At 59.3% G+C, this 17019-nt stretch overlaps 1 protein-coding gene across 1 annotated transcript in view; it reads left to right on the forward strand.

Annotated features, from left to right (window-relative positions):
• Positions 1 to 6500: 6500 nt before the first annotated feature.
• GRM4 (glutamate receptor, metabotropic 4) overlaps positions 6501 to 17019 on the forward strand; it is a 41270-nt gene continuing 30751 nt past the window's right edge. The window contains exons 1-2 of the mRNA XM_015298989.4: positions 6501 to 6729; positions 13189 to 13929. Of these exons, the coding sequence (XP_015154475.1) occupies positions 13411 to 13929 (519 nt within the window). The 5' untranslated portion in view covers positions 6501 to 6729; positions 13189 to 13410. The remainder of the gene's footprint in view (positions 6730 to 13188; positions 13930 to 17019) is intronic.

Here is a 17019-nt window from a genome sequence, read left to right on the forward strand (position 1 = left end):
ATTTCTTTCAGGAGGATGTTGCATGAATTATGGAGGGTCTGGGAGGGGCACGGGGCTGTCGTTTTGCTGGGGCAGTCTTGGGGCTGCCCTGGCACCTCGGGGGTCCCACAGACAGAGCCAGACCCCATTGCTTCCCCGCCCCACAAAGTGCTCTGGATGGGAGGGCTGAGGGAATCGGCTCCTCTCCATCAGCAGTGTCTGTGTTAGTTAACACGTAAAGATTTTCCTCCCGTTGCCCTGCTGATGCAGAGGCACTGTGTGCCGTCTGGCCATCACCGTTAATTTTAACACCAAATGTGCTCTCTCCTTTCTTTCTCTCCTTTAGTTTTCTTTCCTTTAAAGAGAGTTTGCAGCCCGTGAGCACTGCAGGTGGCAAAACCCCTCCCGCATCCAAATGGAACCGAGCAGAGCCGCCTGCTCCCCTCTCTTTGGGACTGCACAGCCTCATGCTGGTGGCACCACAAACCCCATTCCTCTGGAAGAGCCGCTCCTTCCATCTCTTCCCAATGGCTTTCTAATGAGGATGGGAGCAACCGGTGTGAGAATTGGGTCTGCTTTCCCCCACTGCTCTTGGCACTTGGTCTTCTTCAGCCACCCTTAGGGAGAGAAATATATCAGTTTGCTTTGTCCAGGCTTCTGCCCGTGTGCCTGTGGACGTGTGGGATGCTTTGGCTGGAGCACCCCGACCTGCCTCCTGCTGGTAGAACAGCTCCGTGCCGTTTGTGACGCCGGGTGCTCACATTACGTGCCTTTGCTCTTCGTTTCGGGGGACCCTCATTGACTCGGGCGGCATCTCTTGTCCTCTCCCATAAACCATCATTCCATCTGGGCTGGAGTTGATACCCCATACGCACACAGTGGCTGGAGCCCATTGCCAGCAGCTGCCCCCCGTGCTGTCCCTGAAGTCACGTTCCCAAATCCCACCTCCCCTCCCCGCATCCATACAGAGCAGCATCCCTAGCGAGATGCAGGGCATCACCCAGAGCCTGTGGCCGGTTTCTGGCCAGCACATCGGGTTGGGAAAAGCCACGTTAGTGCGGGTTGTGGCTTTGCTGCAGCGCCGCGGGGGTGGTGGGCACTCTGCGGGGTGCAGGCGGTGGGCTGAGCGGGGGATCAGCGCTGCAAGAGGGGAACTGTGGCAAAGCGTGCAACGAAATGCCAGCGCTGCCCGTGCGATGGGCGCTGGGTTAACGCGCTCGTTGCTATCGGAATGTCGGCCTCCTCGCTGCTGCTGAGCCCGCTCGGCTCTCCTGCCGTTAGGTGGGAGTGTTGCCGAGGAGAAGAGCGGCGGTGCTCCCATCTCTGGGCTGCGAAAGCCGGGCGCGATTCCTTTGTCCTCCTTCGCTCCGGGGCCATTGAGCCACAGAGGGGGAATTTCAGGCTGCGCGCACGGGGAGGGGAGGAATAAATCCCTGAGAGGGGGACCCGGCGTTGCAGATGGAGGAGGTTGGGCAGCCGTGGGGAGCAGTGCTGCTCGTGGAGAAGTGGGGCTGCGTACGCCCTGCGTGAGCTCTGTGCCCACAGATGCCACGGGGGGGAGCGTAGGGGGGTCCACACAAAGAGGTGGTTGGGGGTTCAGGCAGCTTTTTGCTGGGGGCCCACATCAGCTGAGCAGCGTGCAGGCTTTGGGGTGCAGGGAAACTGCTGGAAGGGGCCCAGAGCCCCCATAATGGGGAAGCAGGGGGGGGGGGGGGGGCTGCCAGGAACTGGCACAGGTGCAGCTGCCTTCCTCACGAGGAGGAGGAGGAGGGGTGGCTGTCGCTCACAGCCTGCAGACGAATCATCCCTCTTTCATCGCTAATTCCTCCCCGTGAGCCCGGATGGGCTTTTTATCCCAACTCCCCCCCCCCCCCCCCCCCCCCCCCCGCCCCCCAACCACTCCATTTCTTTAAAATGCAACACTTTCCATCAAAATCTGGTTAGTCATGAAGCATATAATGAGTTTTATATATATTTAAAGCGGTCTGACATTCGGCATCCCATTATCCTCACTCCTCGAGAGAAACATGGACTCAGTGTGTGTGTGTTGATCCAATAAGAGCTCAGTCAGTACCATTTTTGCTCTCCGAAATATCCATATCCATTACCCATATTCATGTTCTGTTTGTGTGTAGGAGTCTCTTTCTTGTGCAAAGAAATCCAAAGCGGTTTCTTTTTATTTTTCACTCTTTTTCTCCCCCCTCCAGGTCTGTAATTGGTGCGTTTTTTGGGCACGCCAAATTGCTTTGTCTCTGTGTTTTGTTTGGCCACCCTTTCCTTGCTTTGGTAAATCACAGCTCGAGCTCTGATTACCCAATGCAGGAGAGCTCGGGCTGTTCTGTGGGCACTCTCTGTGCATGGAGGTGGCAGACGGCTGCAGGGCATTGCTGGGCTGCCCCATGTGCTCCTCGTGTCCCATTCCCAACAACCTGCAAACTTCCAGCTGTGCTCATCCCATTCCCCGTGCTCTCCCTGATGCTTGATGTGAGTGCAAACCTCCTGCTCAGTACCCCTCCAGGGGGCAGGACAGCGGTGGCAGTGCATTCTTCCACCTTCCTTTCCCTCTGAATTCCTTCTCCTCCCCTTTTCTTGCAGGTTTCCCTTTGGCTCCTGCATCCCCAGCACCGAGACCCCCAACCTGCCCACATCCACCCCTTTGCTGCACCTCCTCCTTCCCCTACAGAAAAATGGGGTGCCCCAAAACCATCCCCACACACCCTCCTTACCCCCACCAACATATTTTTCTTCAAACACACACGAAAACAACCCTTGCTGGGACTTCTCTAATAGCACTGATATTGCGGTTAATTACCATCCTATTCATATTTCGCTTGGAATTAAAGATTTCTTTTCCTCACCCTTCTAACCAGCAGAGAATGGCATCCAAAGCAGTGCTGGGAGCACATCCCACAGATGACACGGGCCGTGCACGCTCCTCGCGCCTCTCCTCCGTGCCGTGAGTGACCCATGGAGAGGAAGGAGGAGGAGGTGGTGGCTCAGCCATCAATAATTCAAACCCTTCTGCAGAGCTGAGCCGGAGAGTCCGGTCCATAAATGCGGTTTCATGTTTTCCTCTATTCAAAAAATAAAATGAAAACTGCAAGCAGAGCGTCTGCTGGGTTATGTGTGCAAGGGACGTGGTGACCTTCCCTGCTGGAGGGGAGCCAGGCTGGAGGCGGTGGGTGGGGGCTGTGCCATGGGGGATGACGGTGTGCCCGAGCCTCGTGCAGGGCCTGGAGGGTCAGGGGAGGATGCTGAGCTCGTGGAGCTGCTGATCTTTGTCATCTCCGTGTCCTGGAGGTGAGCGTGGAGCTGAGCTCAGGGTGGGGTGTATTCCTCCAACTCTGCCTCCAAGAGGGGAGAGGCAGCGATTTGTTCCCTTCCTCTTCCTTGGAGCCCGGTGAGGCCGTATCGATCCCTGCGTCCATTTGCTGACAGTGTTGAACTCTCCCGGAGCATCTGATGGTTGGAAATGCTCTGACTTGAAGGCCAGCAGTGTCTGCAGCGGTGACTGTTTGTGGGGTGTGCAGCACAGAACTCGGGATGGCTCTGGGCACGTGGGGGGTAACCCCACACATGTCAGATAACCCCCCCAACAGTGCTGCTCTCCTTATCACTTTATCACTGGGATGTCTCCCGCCCGCCCCCGCTGCTCGCATCCCTCCCGCCTCGTCGTGGCCTTTCCCATCGGGCTGAGCCAGGTTTCTAAATGTTAATTGTGTTTTGACGTTCCCGACGCTGACATGAGCGCCGGTGATATTTTGCCTCCTGGCTGACAGCGGGGAGAGGATGGTGAGAAATGGAGCTGCGCATCCATGGGGTTCGGGGAGGAGAGATGCTGCGCCTGGGGGGGAGAGCCTCCCTCAGGGCTGGGGGGGGGGATGGCTATGGATAGGGATATCTCCCACTGGAGCTTTCCCCCAGCTGCTGGAGGAGCTGCCAGCCATGGGGCAGTGCTACCTGTCGGCAGCCAGGTGCTGCTTTGCCCAGCTTCATGCTGTGAGCACCAGGGCGAGGTGATGGTTTATCCCCCAGGTTGACCTAAGAGACCTCGAAGTAAAAAGACGCGGAAAAGGAGCGAAGGTTCTCATGAGTGGCTGTTCCGTGAGTTTCCACGAGAAGTGAGAGCCGGGGTGGAGGGAGGGATGAGCCCAAAGCCGTGCCCTCGCTTTGTCGCCCTGCGGTCTCTGCTCCTGCAGGTGGTGGTGGCTGCAGCAGCACGAAGAGCGCAGAGCGCCTCTAGCGGAGAACGCTGCTGGCGATGCTTCAGCCCAAAATCGGGTGCAGTTTTAGCTTCCCTCGCGATTTCTCGGGGCCTGGGCGAAGCAGAGCCACGTGTCCGCGTCGCCTTGCTGCAGTCAGACCCCAATCCTTCACCCGGATGCCCCTGAAATCCCGCTGAGGTGGTGGAGGGCTTCACCCAACCCGAAGCAGCAAGGATAAGGCTGACCTTAGGGCACCTCCGAGAGCTGCTTTCAGTGAGGGGATTTGTGCCTGGCTTATCCCACGGTGAGCTGCAGCCCCCCTCAGCCCCATGTGCATCCCATGAGCCTGGGGCACTCAGGGCCTGGATGGGCTGCCCTAAGGCTTTGTCACATTGGGGCAGGCAGAGGTGTCCTTGGTGAACACGGGCACCAATGGGTGTACCCCATACTCCTGTTCATATATCTCTGTCCTGCACCAGGCTGGGACAAATAACCCCTTGGGTGCATCCTTACCCTGGCAGCCAGGGTGGACAAATGGGGTCACTCCACCTCTACACCCCTAAATGGCCCCAGGGGAACAGCCAGGCAGACACATCAGTCTGCTTTTTCAGCCTTATTTCGGAAGTAACCCACAGACAACAAAGACAGACGGACGCTGGGTGAGAGCTGCTGGCCTGAACCTCTCCTTGGGGATGGGATCTTGTTATCAGCAGGGCAAAGCACAGCCCAGAGCTGTGTTGCCACAGTCCTCTGTCTTCTTGTGTCCCCTCCCCATCAGTTGTGGAGAAGGCAAAGTGCAGCAGTCCTTTTGCTTGGATTGCAGCTGGGTGTGTGCATGGGGGGCCTGGAAGGGCCCGACCCATCTCCAGGGCTGCCCTCCTCTGCACCAGAGCTGAATGCCAACGAGAACCGCTCTGGCTCTGGCTGGATATGAGATCACTGCAACAGCCCGATCTGCCTGCAGGAGACAGCGCTCCGGGCACGATCCCGTGAGCATCCAACTCCACGGGAATATTGCCACTTATTTAATGGCAGGAGGGAGCCCAGCCAGCTTTCCAGGAGAGTGTGTCTTGCTGGGCAGCACGTAGCTCCTCCAGAGCCTGGCCAGGCTGTTGTGTTGGGAGCCACGAGGTCCAGAGTGTTTCTGGGACACCGGCTCCTCTCCAGCATCCCAAACAGGGTCTGTCCTCCAGCGCTACCAGCACTGAGCCCTGAGCTGCTGCATCCTTCCACCCAGGGCTGCTGTTGATTCATATTGCCAAGCAGGCAATATGAAGCAACCCTCAGCGAAGACAAGGCTGGAAATGGGTGCTGGAAGGGCCGTGCTTTGTGTTTTGGGGCAGGTGGAGCTGCAGCATCCCCCGAGTGCAGGGCCTGGGGTGTCTGAGCACATGCACGGTGTGCTCTGCCTGTACTCCAGTGACCGATTATCTCACACTCATTACCGTGATGGATTGGAGCAGTTAATGTGTCAATGGTCATTACTTGGGGGCTGTGTTTTCTCTAGATTAATGAATCGACACGACACGATGGGCTCCTTAGAGCCGCCAGAGCCCGGTGGGTTGTTTAATAGCAACAAAAACAAGGCAGTGCACGTGCACATCCATGGGAATGTGCACAGAGTGGGTGACGGCATCATTTGATGAGAGGATGGAGAGAAGGGCAGCAGCCCGGGGTGCTGTTCTGCTGATTTCATTGTGAGAAGGTGAAATTTGGGGGTGGCAGACAGTGCACACAGTGGGAGCTGAGCCCGGTGTAGGGACTGCCCTGTGCCCTCCCCTGGCACTGGAGGGTCCCGCAGGGCTTGGCAGAGGCTGCAGCGTTTGTACCCCTCAGTGTTATTATGCTCCTCTGCTCCCTCAAGTGCAGAAATTAGAGAACGTGACCCATGAGGTGTGGGAGGCCTGGGTGCCTGTTGGTGCTGCTGCTGTGTTCACGGCTCTGCCGACGGCTGCAGGTGATGGGAAGGGATGGGAGGAGAGGACAAAGATGAGCAAAATCCATCTCGCTGCTCCGTGCCAGGAAGGGACAGGTCCGGGGGGCACGGCGGTGTCGGCTCCATCATCCTCCCGCTGCCGCGTTGACCGCACCGCCGGGGGTGGGGGCGGGCGGAGGTGCAGCTGATCCCCCCTCCTCGGCCCGGGGGGAGCAACGGGGGGGCGTGGGGCGCCCCATTAACCCCCCCCACCATCCCTCCGCGCTGCGCTGCTGCTTTAAAAGGCTGGCAAACCCCGCGGCGGGCTTCCCAGCGCTTCTTCATGCAAAACTTCCCCGGCCCCAGCCCTCCTCCTCCTGCTGCTCTTCCTCCTCCTCCTCCTCCTCCTCCTCGGCGCGGCTGCGGAGCGCGGCGGGTCCCGCCCGGCTGCGGCTCTCTCGGCTCCGGGCCGGGGCCGGGGCTGCGGGGGGGGTTGTCCCCGGCAGGGCTCGTCCCCTCCGCATGCCGCAGGGCCCCCCCTGGCTGCCCGAGCCCCCCCCGGGGCCGGAGGCGGCGGCCGCGGCCGGAGAAGGGGTCGGAGCCGCCGCCAACTTCGTGCGCTGCCCGCGGGTAAGTGCGGGGCGTCCCCCCCACCCCCCCAAACCTTCCTGCAGAGCGGCTGCCCCCTCCCTTCCCGCAGCCCCGCTCTCTCTCTCCGCTCCACTCCAGCATTTCCCCCCCCCCCCCCCCTTTTTTTTAATTGAAGGTGGGGGCTGCGGCGGTGGGGGGGAGGAGGGGGGGTTGCAGCAAAGAGCCCCTCACTCCCCTTCGGCCACAGCTTGTCCCCAGCGGCCGGGACCCTCCCCACCTCATTGCATGATTAATAGCGATGGGGCGGCGATGCTCTGCCCCTCGACTCCCCGCTGCACCCCGCGCTGCGGGACACGGAGAGGGGGCACCCCACGGCTCTACCCTGAGCCTGGATTTGGGGGGGGGGGACGGGACAAGGAAGGGGCTCGAGGCGGGGGATGCTGCGCTCACGTCGCCGCAGCGGGCACAGCAGCACGGCAGGGGCCGCAGAGCTGACCGCAGGGCAGGGGGATCCCGGGGGTGGGAGTCCCCTCTGCAGCCTGAGGGGGGCCGGTGGGGGCACAGCCTCACCCGGAGCTGCAGCAGCCCCATCTCCGGGCTGGGAGCCGCTGTGCACACACGCAGCTCCCGGGGTTTGTTTTCCTCTGTCGCCTCTCGGTGGCTTTTTTTCCTTTTTTTCTTTCTTTCTTTCTTTTTTTTTTTTTTCCTGGGAGAGCGGTGCGGCTGCGGGAGCCGAAGTTGGCAGCCGTGGGAAAAAAAGCGGAGAACTCTCCCAGCGCTTCCAAACACGGCCCCACCGCTCTCCTCCTCCTCCTCCTCCCCCGGTGCGATGAGTTGGCCGTGCTCTGCCGCTCTCCTGCTGCTGCCCCAGGGGTAGAGCCGCTGCCTTCGGCGGTGTCTGCGGTGGGGAAGGGAGTGTGTGTGTGTGGGGGGGGGGGGGGGAACGCACCGCGTAGGTGATGTGGGGTTGGGGGTGTGCAGTGCTGGGCTGGGGGCGTTGGGGGGGGGGGGGCTGTCGGCGCTGGCTGTGTGCTGGCGGGGAAGGATGGAGCGGAACCGATCTGTTGAATGCAGTGAAGAGCTCAGGCAAATGCCAAGAGAAGTGCCAAAAGAAAAAGCTTTCTTCCTTCCCTGCCGTCGCTGGGTGGGAGCGGGGATTTTTTCTGTGCTGCTGCGGCGGGTGAGGGGGGGGTTGCGTCGGGTCTCCCGCCCAGAGCAGCTTTGCAAGGGCAGCAGAGGGCTCTGGATGCCCTGGGTTTGTGGATATGGGCAGATCCGACTGGGGGGCTGCAGCAGGCTCCGAGCTGTAGCTGTTTCTGCACCCCAGAGATGCAGAGAGGGGCTTTCCGTGTGGCTTTTCCACCAGGAGCTGAAGCTGCGCTGCAGCCGCAGGCTGAGCCTGCATCCCGGGGCACAGCGCTGCCGTTTGGAGGAGCCCACAGGCTCCCCAAAAAAAGGGCGTCACGTGCCTCAACTTCGGCATCAGGCAGCAGGAGGATGGATTTGTCAGCTCAGCCACCCCCATCCTGCTCTTCCCAGAAAGGCAACGGCTTGAAGAAGTGGCAGGTCCTAATTATAACATGCACGAACCCGCTCCCTCCGCCCTCCCCAGCTCTGAGCCCACCGTGGGCACCGTTCCCTTTGCTCTTGGGCTTCACGGTGGGGCTTCCTCTTCAGGGTGGCCCTGGGTTTTCTGATGGCCCTGCACCAAGCCTGGCTGAGGACGGAGGTGTCCGTGTTTGCAGGGCTGCGTGCAGGCAGAGGTTGGTGCTGTCAGAGGGGAAACTCGGGGTGCTGGCGCAATGGGGAGTAGAAACAGCACACAGCACTGCAGGCATCGCCGAGCACCAACATTTCAGCTGTGCTCCCTTTCCGAGCCGTTCCGCTGTGCAGAACTGTGGGGTTTTGCTGTGTGTGGCAGAAGCAAGGCTCCTTCCTCCCCCCTCGGAGCTGCCTGCTGGGTGCAGTGGGAGCCCGGCGAGGTGCGGCGCTGCCGTCGATGCTCTGCAGCCGAATCCTCCTTTCTTGCCTTCCCCTCACTGCGAGCCAATCCTTCAAAGTGAGGGATTAGCCGTGGCCTGCTTTGCGATGGGAGGGGGAAGGAGAGCGCTCGCCTGCAGTTAAGGATATATATATATATAAATATATAGCGTGATAAATATTCCTGGAGTGATCCGCTCCCAGTGGGAGCTGCTGTCGTCGGACTGCAGCAGCCTGCAGGGCAGCGTGGAGTGGTGGCACCCGGCGTGGGGCTGCCGCCGTCCCCACATCCGTGGGGCTGAGCGGGGGAGCATCAGCCTTTCCTGCAAGGCACCGAGTGCAGCAGCAGCGGATCCCGGCGTTTGCAGGACCTCACGGAGCCGAGCGGGTCGGCAGGGCTGGGGTTGTGCGGGCGTTGTGATTTCTAGCGCTGTGCATCCATCTGAAGGGGCTGCATCCAGGGGTGGATCAGGTGAGTTTTGGGGTTAAAATCTGGGGTTTCTGCTTGCTGCTGCCTGCTGAGCCGTGGCTTTGCGAACGCTGGGGCACTCGACCTGAATACTTAAGATTTTGCCTGGCGAGAGAGAACTTAACCCGGCATCCCCTCCTTCACCACGTCTGAATTCTGCTGTGCTTCACAGAGGCTTTGCAATTAAGAAAAAAAAAATAAATGCAGGAGCCAAAGCAAAGTTCCCCGCCATAGCTTGCAAGTGGGGAAGAGCTGGAGTGAGCTAACTGGGATACTGTGCTGTCCCTGCCTGCCGAAGGATGAGCAGGTGGGCAAAGAAATGGCCTTGGTTTCCACAAAGATGCCAGTGAGCGGCGGCAGCAACGTGGGGGCATGGCGGGGGGTCTGCCTGGAGGGGTGGGTGTGGGATGAGGTGGGTACCCTCTGCTGTCCTGCACTGAGCCTCCAGCTCTGCGTGGGACGCGGACGTTGCGCCTCTCGGCTTTGCCCGCAGTGATGGAGCTGCTGTGATCAGTGCTCAGCACTTGGGCACGTGAGAGCTGAAGCTGCTTGCCTGCTGCATGGAGCTAATGGCAGTGCAGTAATTTCCTTCTGACCTGGAGAGAAATGGCCCATTTCTTCCTTTCTTTCTTGGTTGTCCCTTTGAAGGAGCTCTTGTCTTGCTGCAAAAATCCCTGTGCCACTGGGGCGGCTCTGCTCCCTGGGCAGGGCTGGGTGCCCCTCGTTCCCACCCCCCTTCGGGACTCCATCTGAGCCCCTCACACTGAGCGCAGCGTTGGGGGCTTCAAGGCCGCTCTCCTGGCAGCAGCAGTTGCAGATATGGGGGTTTCTGTCTGACTGTTCCTGCCTCTGTGGCAGCGCCGGGATGGGGAAGGGAAATTTTGCAAACATCGCTGGTGGTGCATTCGGAGAGGGGATCCATCTGCCTCACCCAGAGCCACACCAGCCTTGCTGCTTGCCAGCTGCTTGCTGGATGGTCTGTGAGGTCCCTTCCAACCCAAGCCATTCCATAAGTCTATGATTCTTGCCCTGGGAGGAGCAGAGCCCCGGTGAGGTTGAGGGTCCATCTCTGGAGAGCTGCAGCCGGGGGTACACCACTGCCTATGGCATCGCTGGGCTCCACAGCACCCGGTGCGCCTCAGCTGTGCCTCTCTGCAGCTCTGGTGCAGTGCTCACGGCTGCAAGAGCTGAAGCCTGCTGGTGGCTGGGGAAGGCTGTGCCAGGATGGGTTCCTCAGTGGGCACTGGCAGCGAGGATGGAGATGCCACAGGGATAGCAGGTGGCTCAGGAGCACGGCCACCACTAGAGGGGGGCAGGATGCCACCGTGCAGCACCTCCTCCGCGTCCCCAGGGTTCTGGGGCACCCCCTCCTGTCCCCTTGGCTCTCCCTGTCCCGACATGGTTTGGGGGGTAGTGAGATGCAGCACTGCCCGCTTCTGCAGCTCCGGGTGCTGGTTGGATTTATCTGACCCAAGCAAGGCAATAATCCGTGGGATTTCCTGCCGGGTCTGGAAATATGCTTGGCTGGGATTAGTCCTTGCACCCTATGCCAGGTCTCAGATCTGAGCATTGCAGGGCTGGGATGAGGGTGATGGTAGGGTTCATTCCTCACCAACAAAGCTCTTGGTGGAAGCAAGAGGCAGCAGCTTTGCTCCTTACTCTGCCCGGGATGCAGATGTACTCCGAGGTGCTTGCATACGTGCGTGTTTTTTCTTTGCTCATGGTGAGCCCTGCTGTGCAAACAGCACCAGGAGCACAGCTCCACCACCTTGCTGCTCACAGGTGTGTTCCCCACCCCACCGAGTGCTCAGTACAGGTGTGCCTCCCCCTCCAGATGTGCAGGAAGATCTGCTGGGGAGGTGCAGGGGATGCAGCTCCCATTCCTTGGGAGACGGATGGATGCACCTCCTCCTCACTCTGATTTTTTGGGCTAGGATTCCTCATCCAGGGGATGTGTCTTGGAGAAATGGCTTCTCATCTCCTGCCCCTTTCGATGAGAGCTCGGGCTGCTTGCAGTGCAGGCTTGTACAGTAATTCAGGCTGCATCTCCCTAATGATTCAACAAGGGATTCGAACCAGCTCTCCCCTCCCCATTATTTGCGCTTTTTTTTCTTGCCTGCCATGATATTTTTACCTTCAGTTCGTTCAGAGCGTATGATCAAAGGAGGCACAAAAGGGAGAGAGCAGAGAGGGAAAAGCTTACAAGAAGAAAGGCAGAGGCTGTGGGCTCTGGGGGCTGCACGCTGGGGTGGGGGCAGCTTCTGCTCCGAGCTGGGCTGTGTGGAGCTCTGACAGCAGAACTGCGGCTCATGGGGTGAGGGCACGAGAAGAGACCCAAATGCAGCTCCTGGGTGCAGCAGGTGCTTCCCTTTGCCCTGCTCCCTGCACGGGATGGTGCTTGCAAAGCCCCAGAGGAGACGGGACTGTCCCTGTGGAGTTATGGTCCTTCCCCTATCCCCATCCCTATGGGATGCGCTCACAGGGATGTGCCCATGGGACTGTCCTGCTGGGAGGTGGCATTGAAGCTGGGGCAGCTTTTTGTGCTGCAGCACTCCCCAGCTGCTGCCTTGGGAAGCACAGAGCTCAGCAGTGGGTAATTCCAGTTGTTTTAAAAGCCCCAGCTGTCAGAAACGCTTTGGAGATGGGCCTTCAAGTGGCTCCGACGGGCAGGGATGTACATAATTCATGGGGGTGAGTTGAGGCAAAGGCCTTCCCAGCTGGTGAGGCTGCGGAGCTCTCAGTCTTCTCCATGGGTGTAAAGGGGCTCAGCTCCAACATCACCCCCCATGGGGCTGGGGAGGGTTCAGCCCAGCAGGTGCTGGGTGCTGAGCTCTGTACCAGAGCTGAGATCAATTGAAGCTGTTCCTTGAGCCATCCCAGCCCGTCCTACTTGGGGAATGCATCTGTCTGCTGTGCTCTGCTTTTTGGTGCCTTGTATTAATCATGCGCTGCCCTTGCAGCATCCATCAGCAGCTGCTACAAGGGAGTACCCACCCCAAAGGGGAAACTGAGGCAGGGGTGTGCTGTGGGGCAGGGGCACCTCCAGGGACAGAGGGCTGCAAGTGTGGGTGTGAGCACAGCCTGACAAATAGCACTGTCCCAGTGAAGGATGCCAAGCAGGCTCTGACCCACTGCTCCTCCCCTGTGGATACCCAGCTCAGGGGCTGAGCACCTTTGCAACCAGCTGTCTCTCAGCTGCTTTTAATTTGAGCCAAAAGTCAGCTCACCTCCCTGGGGCAGGCAGGAAGCCAAACCTTCCTTGCAGCTCAGGTGAGCCCTCGGTGCTGTCGATATTTGCTACTGAAAGCTGTCAATAACTGCTGCTTGCAAGAAAGCAGCAGCTGATGCAGAGCTCAGCAGTCCGAATGAAGAGCAGCAATGCTTAGGGGGGCATTTTGGATACATAATTCCTGGTTTCTTCATCGCACAGCCAGATCAGCTTTTGCTTAAGCTCTAGGTCAGCTCTGAGCTTGATTTGCAGCACAGTGTTTGAGGTGTGCAGTGGTGATGGCGGTGCCCTCATGGCAGGAGGTAGGGAAGTTGCTGGGTTCCCCCGTTGCTGGGATTGAGCTGTTTGGCACCTCCATTGCTTGGCCTCATTGCGCAGGGATGAAGGCAAGCTGCTAATGGCAGCAGCCTGCTTGTGGCAGGGCTGTGGATGGGGACTCGAGGAGGCTGTGACTCAGGCAGGAGGGATGCTCTAAGACAAGAGGGGTCAGGGCTGTGGGTGCATTTGGGTTTGCATCTCTCTGTAAGCACTATGCTGAGACTTGAGCCAACCCACCAGCTCCCCTGAGAGGCTTTGGGATGGGATGGGATGGGATGGGATGGGATGGGATAGGCCCTGCTGCCTCCCTGCAGCCCATCCAGACTCCCACCTCGCTCTGCTCCTGGAACCATGTGAGCCTCTCTGCCCAGATGCAAAGAAGTCCCATATCGCAAATCTTTTCCATTGGACTCTCTGATGAAAGCTTGAAACAGCCAAATCCTCTCTCTGTGTGCTCCTGTTTGATTTTCTCTCTCTTTCCCTCCCCCTTCTCCCTCCCAAGGGCTCTGCAGGAAGGACCTGAAGCTCTACTTGGGCTCACATCACCTCCTCTCCCCAGCGTAGCGATGCCAGCCCCAACACCCCATAGCAGCCCCACCTCTCACGGCACACGGAGGGCTGGTGTCACCCATGGGCACTACTGACGGAGCCACTGGAGCCATGCTGCCTGCCTGAGCGCTGCCGGGTTTCGGGCCGCGCACTCTGCCCCAGCACGGCTTCGGCGATGAGCGGGGCTTCTTTTTGCATGGAGCGTCTCTCTTTCTGCCTCCTCCTGAGTGCCTGGAGCTGGGGTTGGGCACCCGGGGGTGCCGCCAAGCCCAAGGGCCAGGGCTACCCGCACATGAACTCCATCCGCATCGACGGGGACATCACCCTCGGGGGGCTCTTCCCCGTGCACGGCCGGGGTGCCGAGGGCAAAGCCTGCGGGGAGCTGAAGAAGGAGAAGGGCATCCATCGCCTGGAGGCCATGCTCTTCGCCCTGGACCGCATCAACAACGACCCCGACCTGCTCCCCAACATCACCCTGGGTGCCCGCATCCTGGACACGTGCTCGCGGGACACGCACGCCCTGGAGCAGTCGCTGACCTTCGTGCAAGCCCTGATTGAGAAGGACAGCACCGAGGTGCGCTGTGTCAACGGTGGGCCCCCCATCATCACCAAACCCGAGCGGGTGGTCGGCGTCATCGGCGCCTCGGGCAGCTCTGTCTCCATCATGGTGGCCAACATCCTGCGGCTCTTCAAGGTATGGGTCCCAAAAATAGGGGCAAAAACAACCGTGTGGGGAAAGCACCGCACTTGTTCACGCTTCCTCCTTCCTCCGTGGCTGGGGGCAGGCAGGAACTCTCACGAGCGTCTTTAAAACCATTTTCCTGCCTCCCCCATGTCCCCAGGGATCCCCTCCTCCATTCCCTCGGTGACAATGCTGCAGCAGCAGGGTTTTATCTCAGAGGGTGGGATGCTGGCGCTGCTGGCGTCAGTGAGGATGCGGGATGGAGATGGCCTTGCAGGTTATGGATGGGGAGGTTGGCTGGGATGGGGTGCAGGATGGGACCATGGGACACGGGGGGCTCCTTCATGCCACCTCCATCCCTGAGTGAGTTGCTCGGAGCTTTGTCCTGGTGGATCTTCAGAAGCCCAAGACAGACAGTGCTCGTGTTAGGAGGAGCTGTGTTTTCATGCACACCATCCCAACACGGCTTATGGTGATGGGCGGTTTGATAAGGAGGTTTTGGATTATGCACCCGAAATGTAAGGTCACACCTCTGCCAAGGTGCTGGAGCTGCCGTTGTTGCTGCGATGGAGGCATCTATTGCAGGAGGGGGTGCTTGGTGCTCCAGCCCAGGCATGATGTAGGGACACCACTGCATTCTGCTGCTGGTCAGGGTGTGCAGGGGGAGCAGAGTGCTTGGGGCCATGGCATCGTCTGAGGGCTGGCTCTCCCTCTGCTCCAACTGCAGGAAAACCGAGGAGTTCATAATTACATCCCCCACGCTGTGCTTCTATTTATCCACAGCAATGTCCTGGGGCTAGCGCGAGTGTTTGAACAAGAGCCCCTTTAGCAGCAAAAAGCAGAGAGCAATGCAAACAGGCTGTGCACCCCGCAGCGCTGCGTGCCCCGAGCCATGCTCTGGGTGCTGCCTTCCCTTTCTGAGCCCCCCAAACCCTCCCTTCCTGCAGGGCTGGCTGCCTCCCCCTCCTCATCCTCGCTCTGCGGAGCGCTGAGCCCTCCCGGGAGGGCTGGAGGCTGTTAGCAGAGCCTGAAAAACAGATCGCTGATGGAGTTTGATTTTTCTGGGTCCCTTTTAAAAACGTGTTAATGTTCCAGGCAACGAGCGAGAGGGCTATTCAATAATTAAAATAATATAAATTAGGGGGAGCGGGAGGAACTTAAAAGCTATTTGCCGAGACAAAAAAGATTGAGCGCTTGCTTCAGAGAGGGAGGCAGGGAGGAAGGAGGCAGCGGAGTGACAGGCAGAGGAGTGCAGGGAGCTGCATTGAGTTTGGGTTATTTTTCCCCTTTCTCCCCATGTTTGGTTGCTTGGGTGAAGCAGCAGTGACCACGCGGGGGGGACGCAGCTCAGCCCCGATGCACCATGGCACTGGTGCTGGTGGCCCAAGGGGACGTGTCACAAACCTCAGTGTCCCCATTGCAGCCCCCATCTCCCCACCAGGCCCTGGGGATGGGGACATTGCTCCCGCAGGGCTCTGGGTCCCGCCGTGCCCTGTGCTGCCTGCTCACCGTCGCTCTTTGTTATTCAAATAGTGGGTTTATGGCACGGACATGCTTAAAATGAAAATAAGGCAACTTCCATTTCACGCTGCCGCTGACCTTTAAGCTCAGGCAGCTCCGCTCTGAGGTTCAGCAAAGCGTTTGCCTCCCCAGCCACTGCTGTGCTCACGTTGCCTTTTGCTGTTCCCTTGAGAGATGGTGCCCTACTGCTGGGCTGGAGCCGTAGGTTTGGCCCTGGGACCATGCACCCAACCATTGCCGGAGCAGAAGCCCTTGGTACAAAGTGCCAGGACACCTCTTGTGCTGAATAGAGCAGAAATGGAGGCACGGAGATGAGCCCCTGGGTGCAGGGTGAGGCTGGGTGGGTTGTGGCAGCGGTCCCTCCATGCCACCCCAAACCCATCCTGTGATCCCCTCCCCCGTACCCAGGTCTGCTCCATCCCCATCCCTTCCTTACCAGCCCAAATCTGTTGGCAGTGAGGGCTGGCGCAACCCTGGAAGGGCTTTTGTCGCTTCCATGCTACATAAATAAATAACGTGTCCTTCGTTAGATGCCACTGCCTAATTAAAGCTGTACATCAGTGGAACAACTTGCAGATGCGGCATCCTCTGTCCAAACTGGTTTCATCACTCCTCGCAGCTCTGCATGCAGAGAATCCTCCCCCCAAATCCCTTCTCTTGCCTCCTTGCGATAGCATCTCTCTGTCGTCACCGCCAGAGCTTTCTGGCACGCTCCAGCTCCTTCCCACCCCTGTCTGCTGCCTCTCCAGCCTCAGCGCTACCCACTTTCTCCCGAACAACCACAGCGATGCGAAAAGAAACCAAATCCACCCCCTGCAAATGGGACTCCCAAAGGCTGTGGCAGGAGCTGGGCTGTGCTTTGCAATCCAGTGCTGACCCAGCACTCATGCAGGGCAAGGATCTTCCCTGGCGTGTGGGCGCACCGAGCACTTTGAGGCACTCCTTTCCTGTGTTGCAATGAGTCGAGCTCTTTTTAGCACAGGGGTGTTGCACAGCATGAATAATTCACCCAAGGGAGGACGGCGGCCCGTTGTGCAGGAGCTGCGTGTGCTCGCGTGTGTGTGCACGCTGGATTTGCTGGCTGGGAATGTAGGGCAGGCGCGGACCCTGTGGGGTGAGCGCTGGGATGAGGAGAGTGGAGGAGCATTGCATTCTGCACCACGCACTGATACTTAGCGGGTAAATAACCTTCATGAAGACAGGAAGGTGGAAACGGGTCGGGGGACGCTCTGATTAATCACCCGCTCTGCTCCTGCTGCTTCATTTCGCTGGGTTTGTTAAAGCACATTGCGGCCCCTGGGGCTGCCCCAGCCCTGAATGAGGAGGAGGAGGGTGAAGGGCCGGCGAGGAGCTGTGCTGGGAGCTGCTTTTTTGGGGGGAAAACGGAGCGATCTGATTCATGTGCTCGGTTTGCTGGGCTGTGGGAAAGGAGCGTGCAGGATGGGAGTGCATCACTCCCTGCCCTGAGCTGCATCCCCTCAAGTGCGGCTGTGTCACCCCGGAGCAGTCGGTGGCATTGGTCTGGGAAGCAGAGGAGTTGGTTATCAGCTCCGTGGTGGGTGGTTTTTGGGTACCTGCCCC

The sequence above is a fragment of the Gallus gallus genome, chromosome 26 (genome assembly GCF_016699485.2).
Source record: "Gallus gallus isolate bGalGal1 chromosome 26, bGalGal1.mat.broiler.GRCg7b, whole genome shotgun sequence".
Taxonomy (NCBI): Eukaryota; Metazoa; Chordata; class Aves; order Galliformes; family Phasianidae; genus Gallus; species Gallus gallus.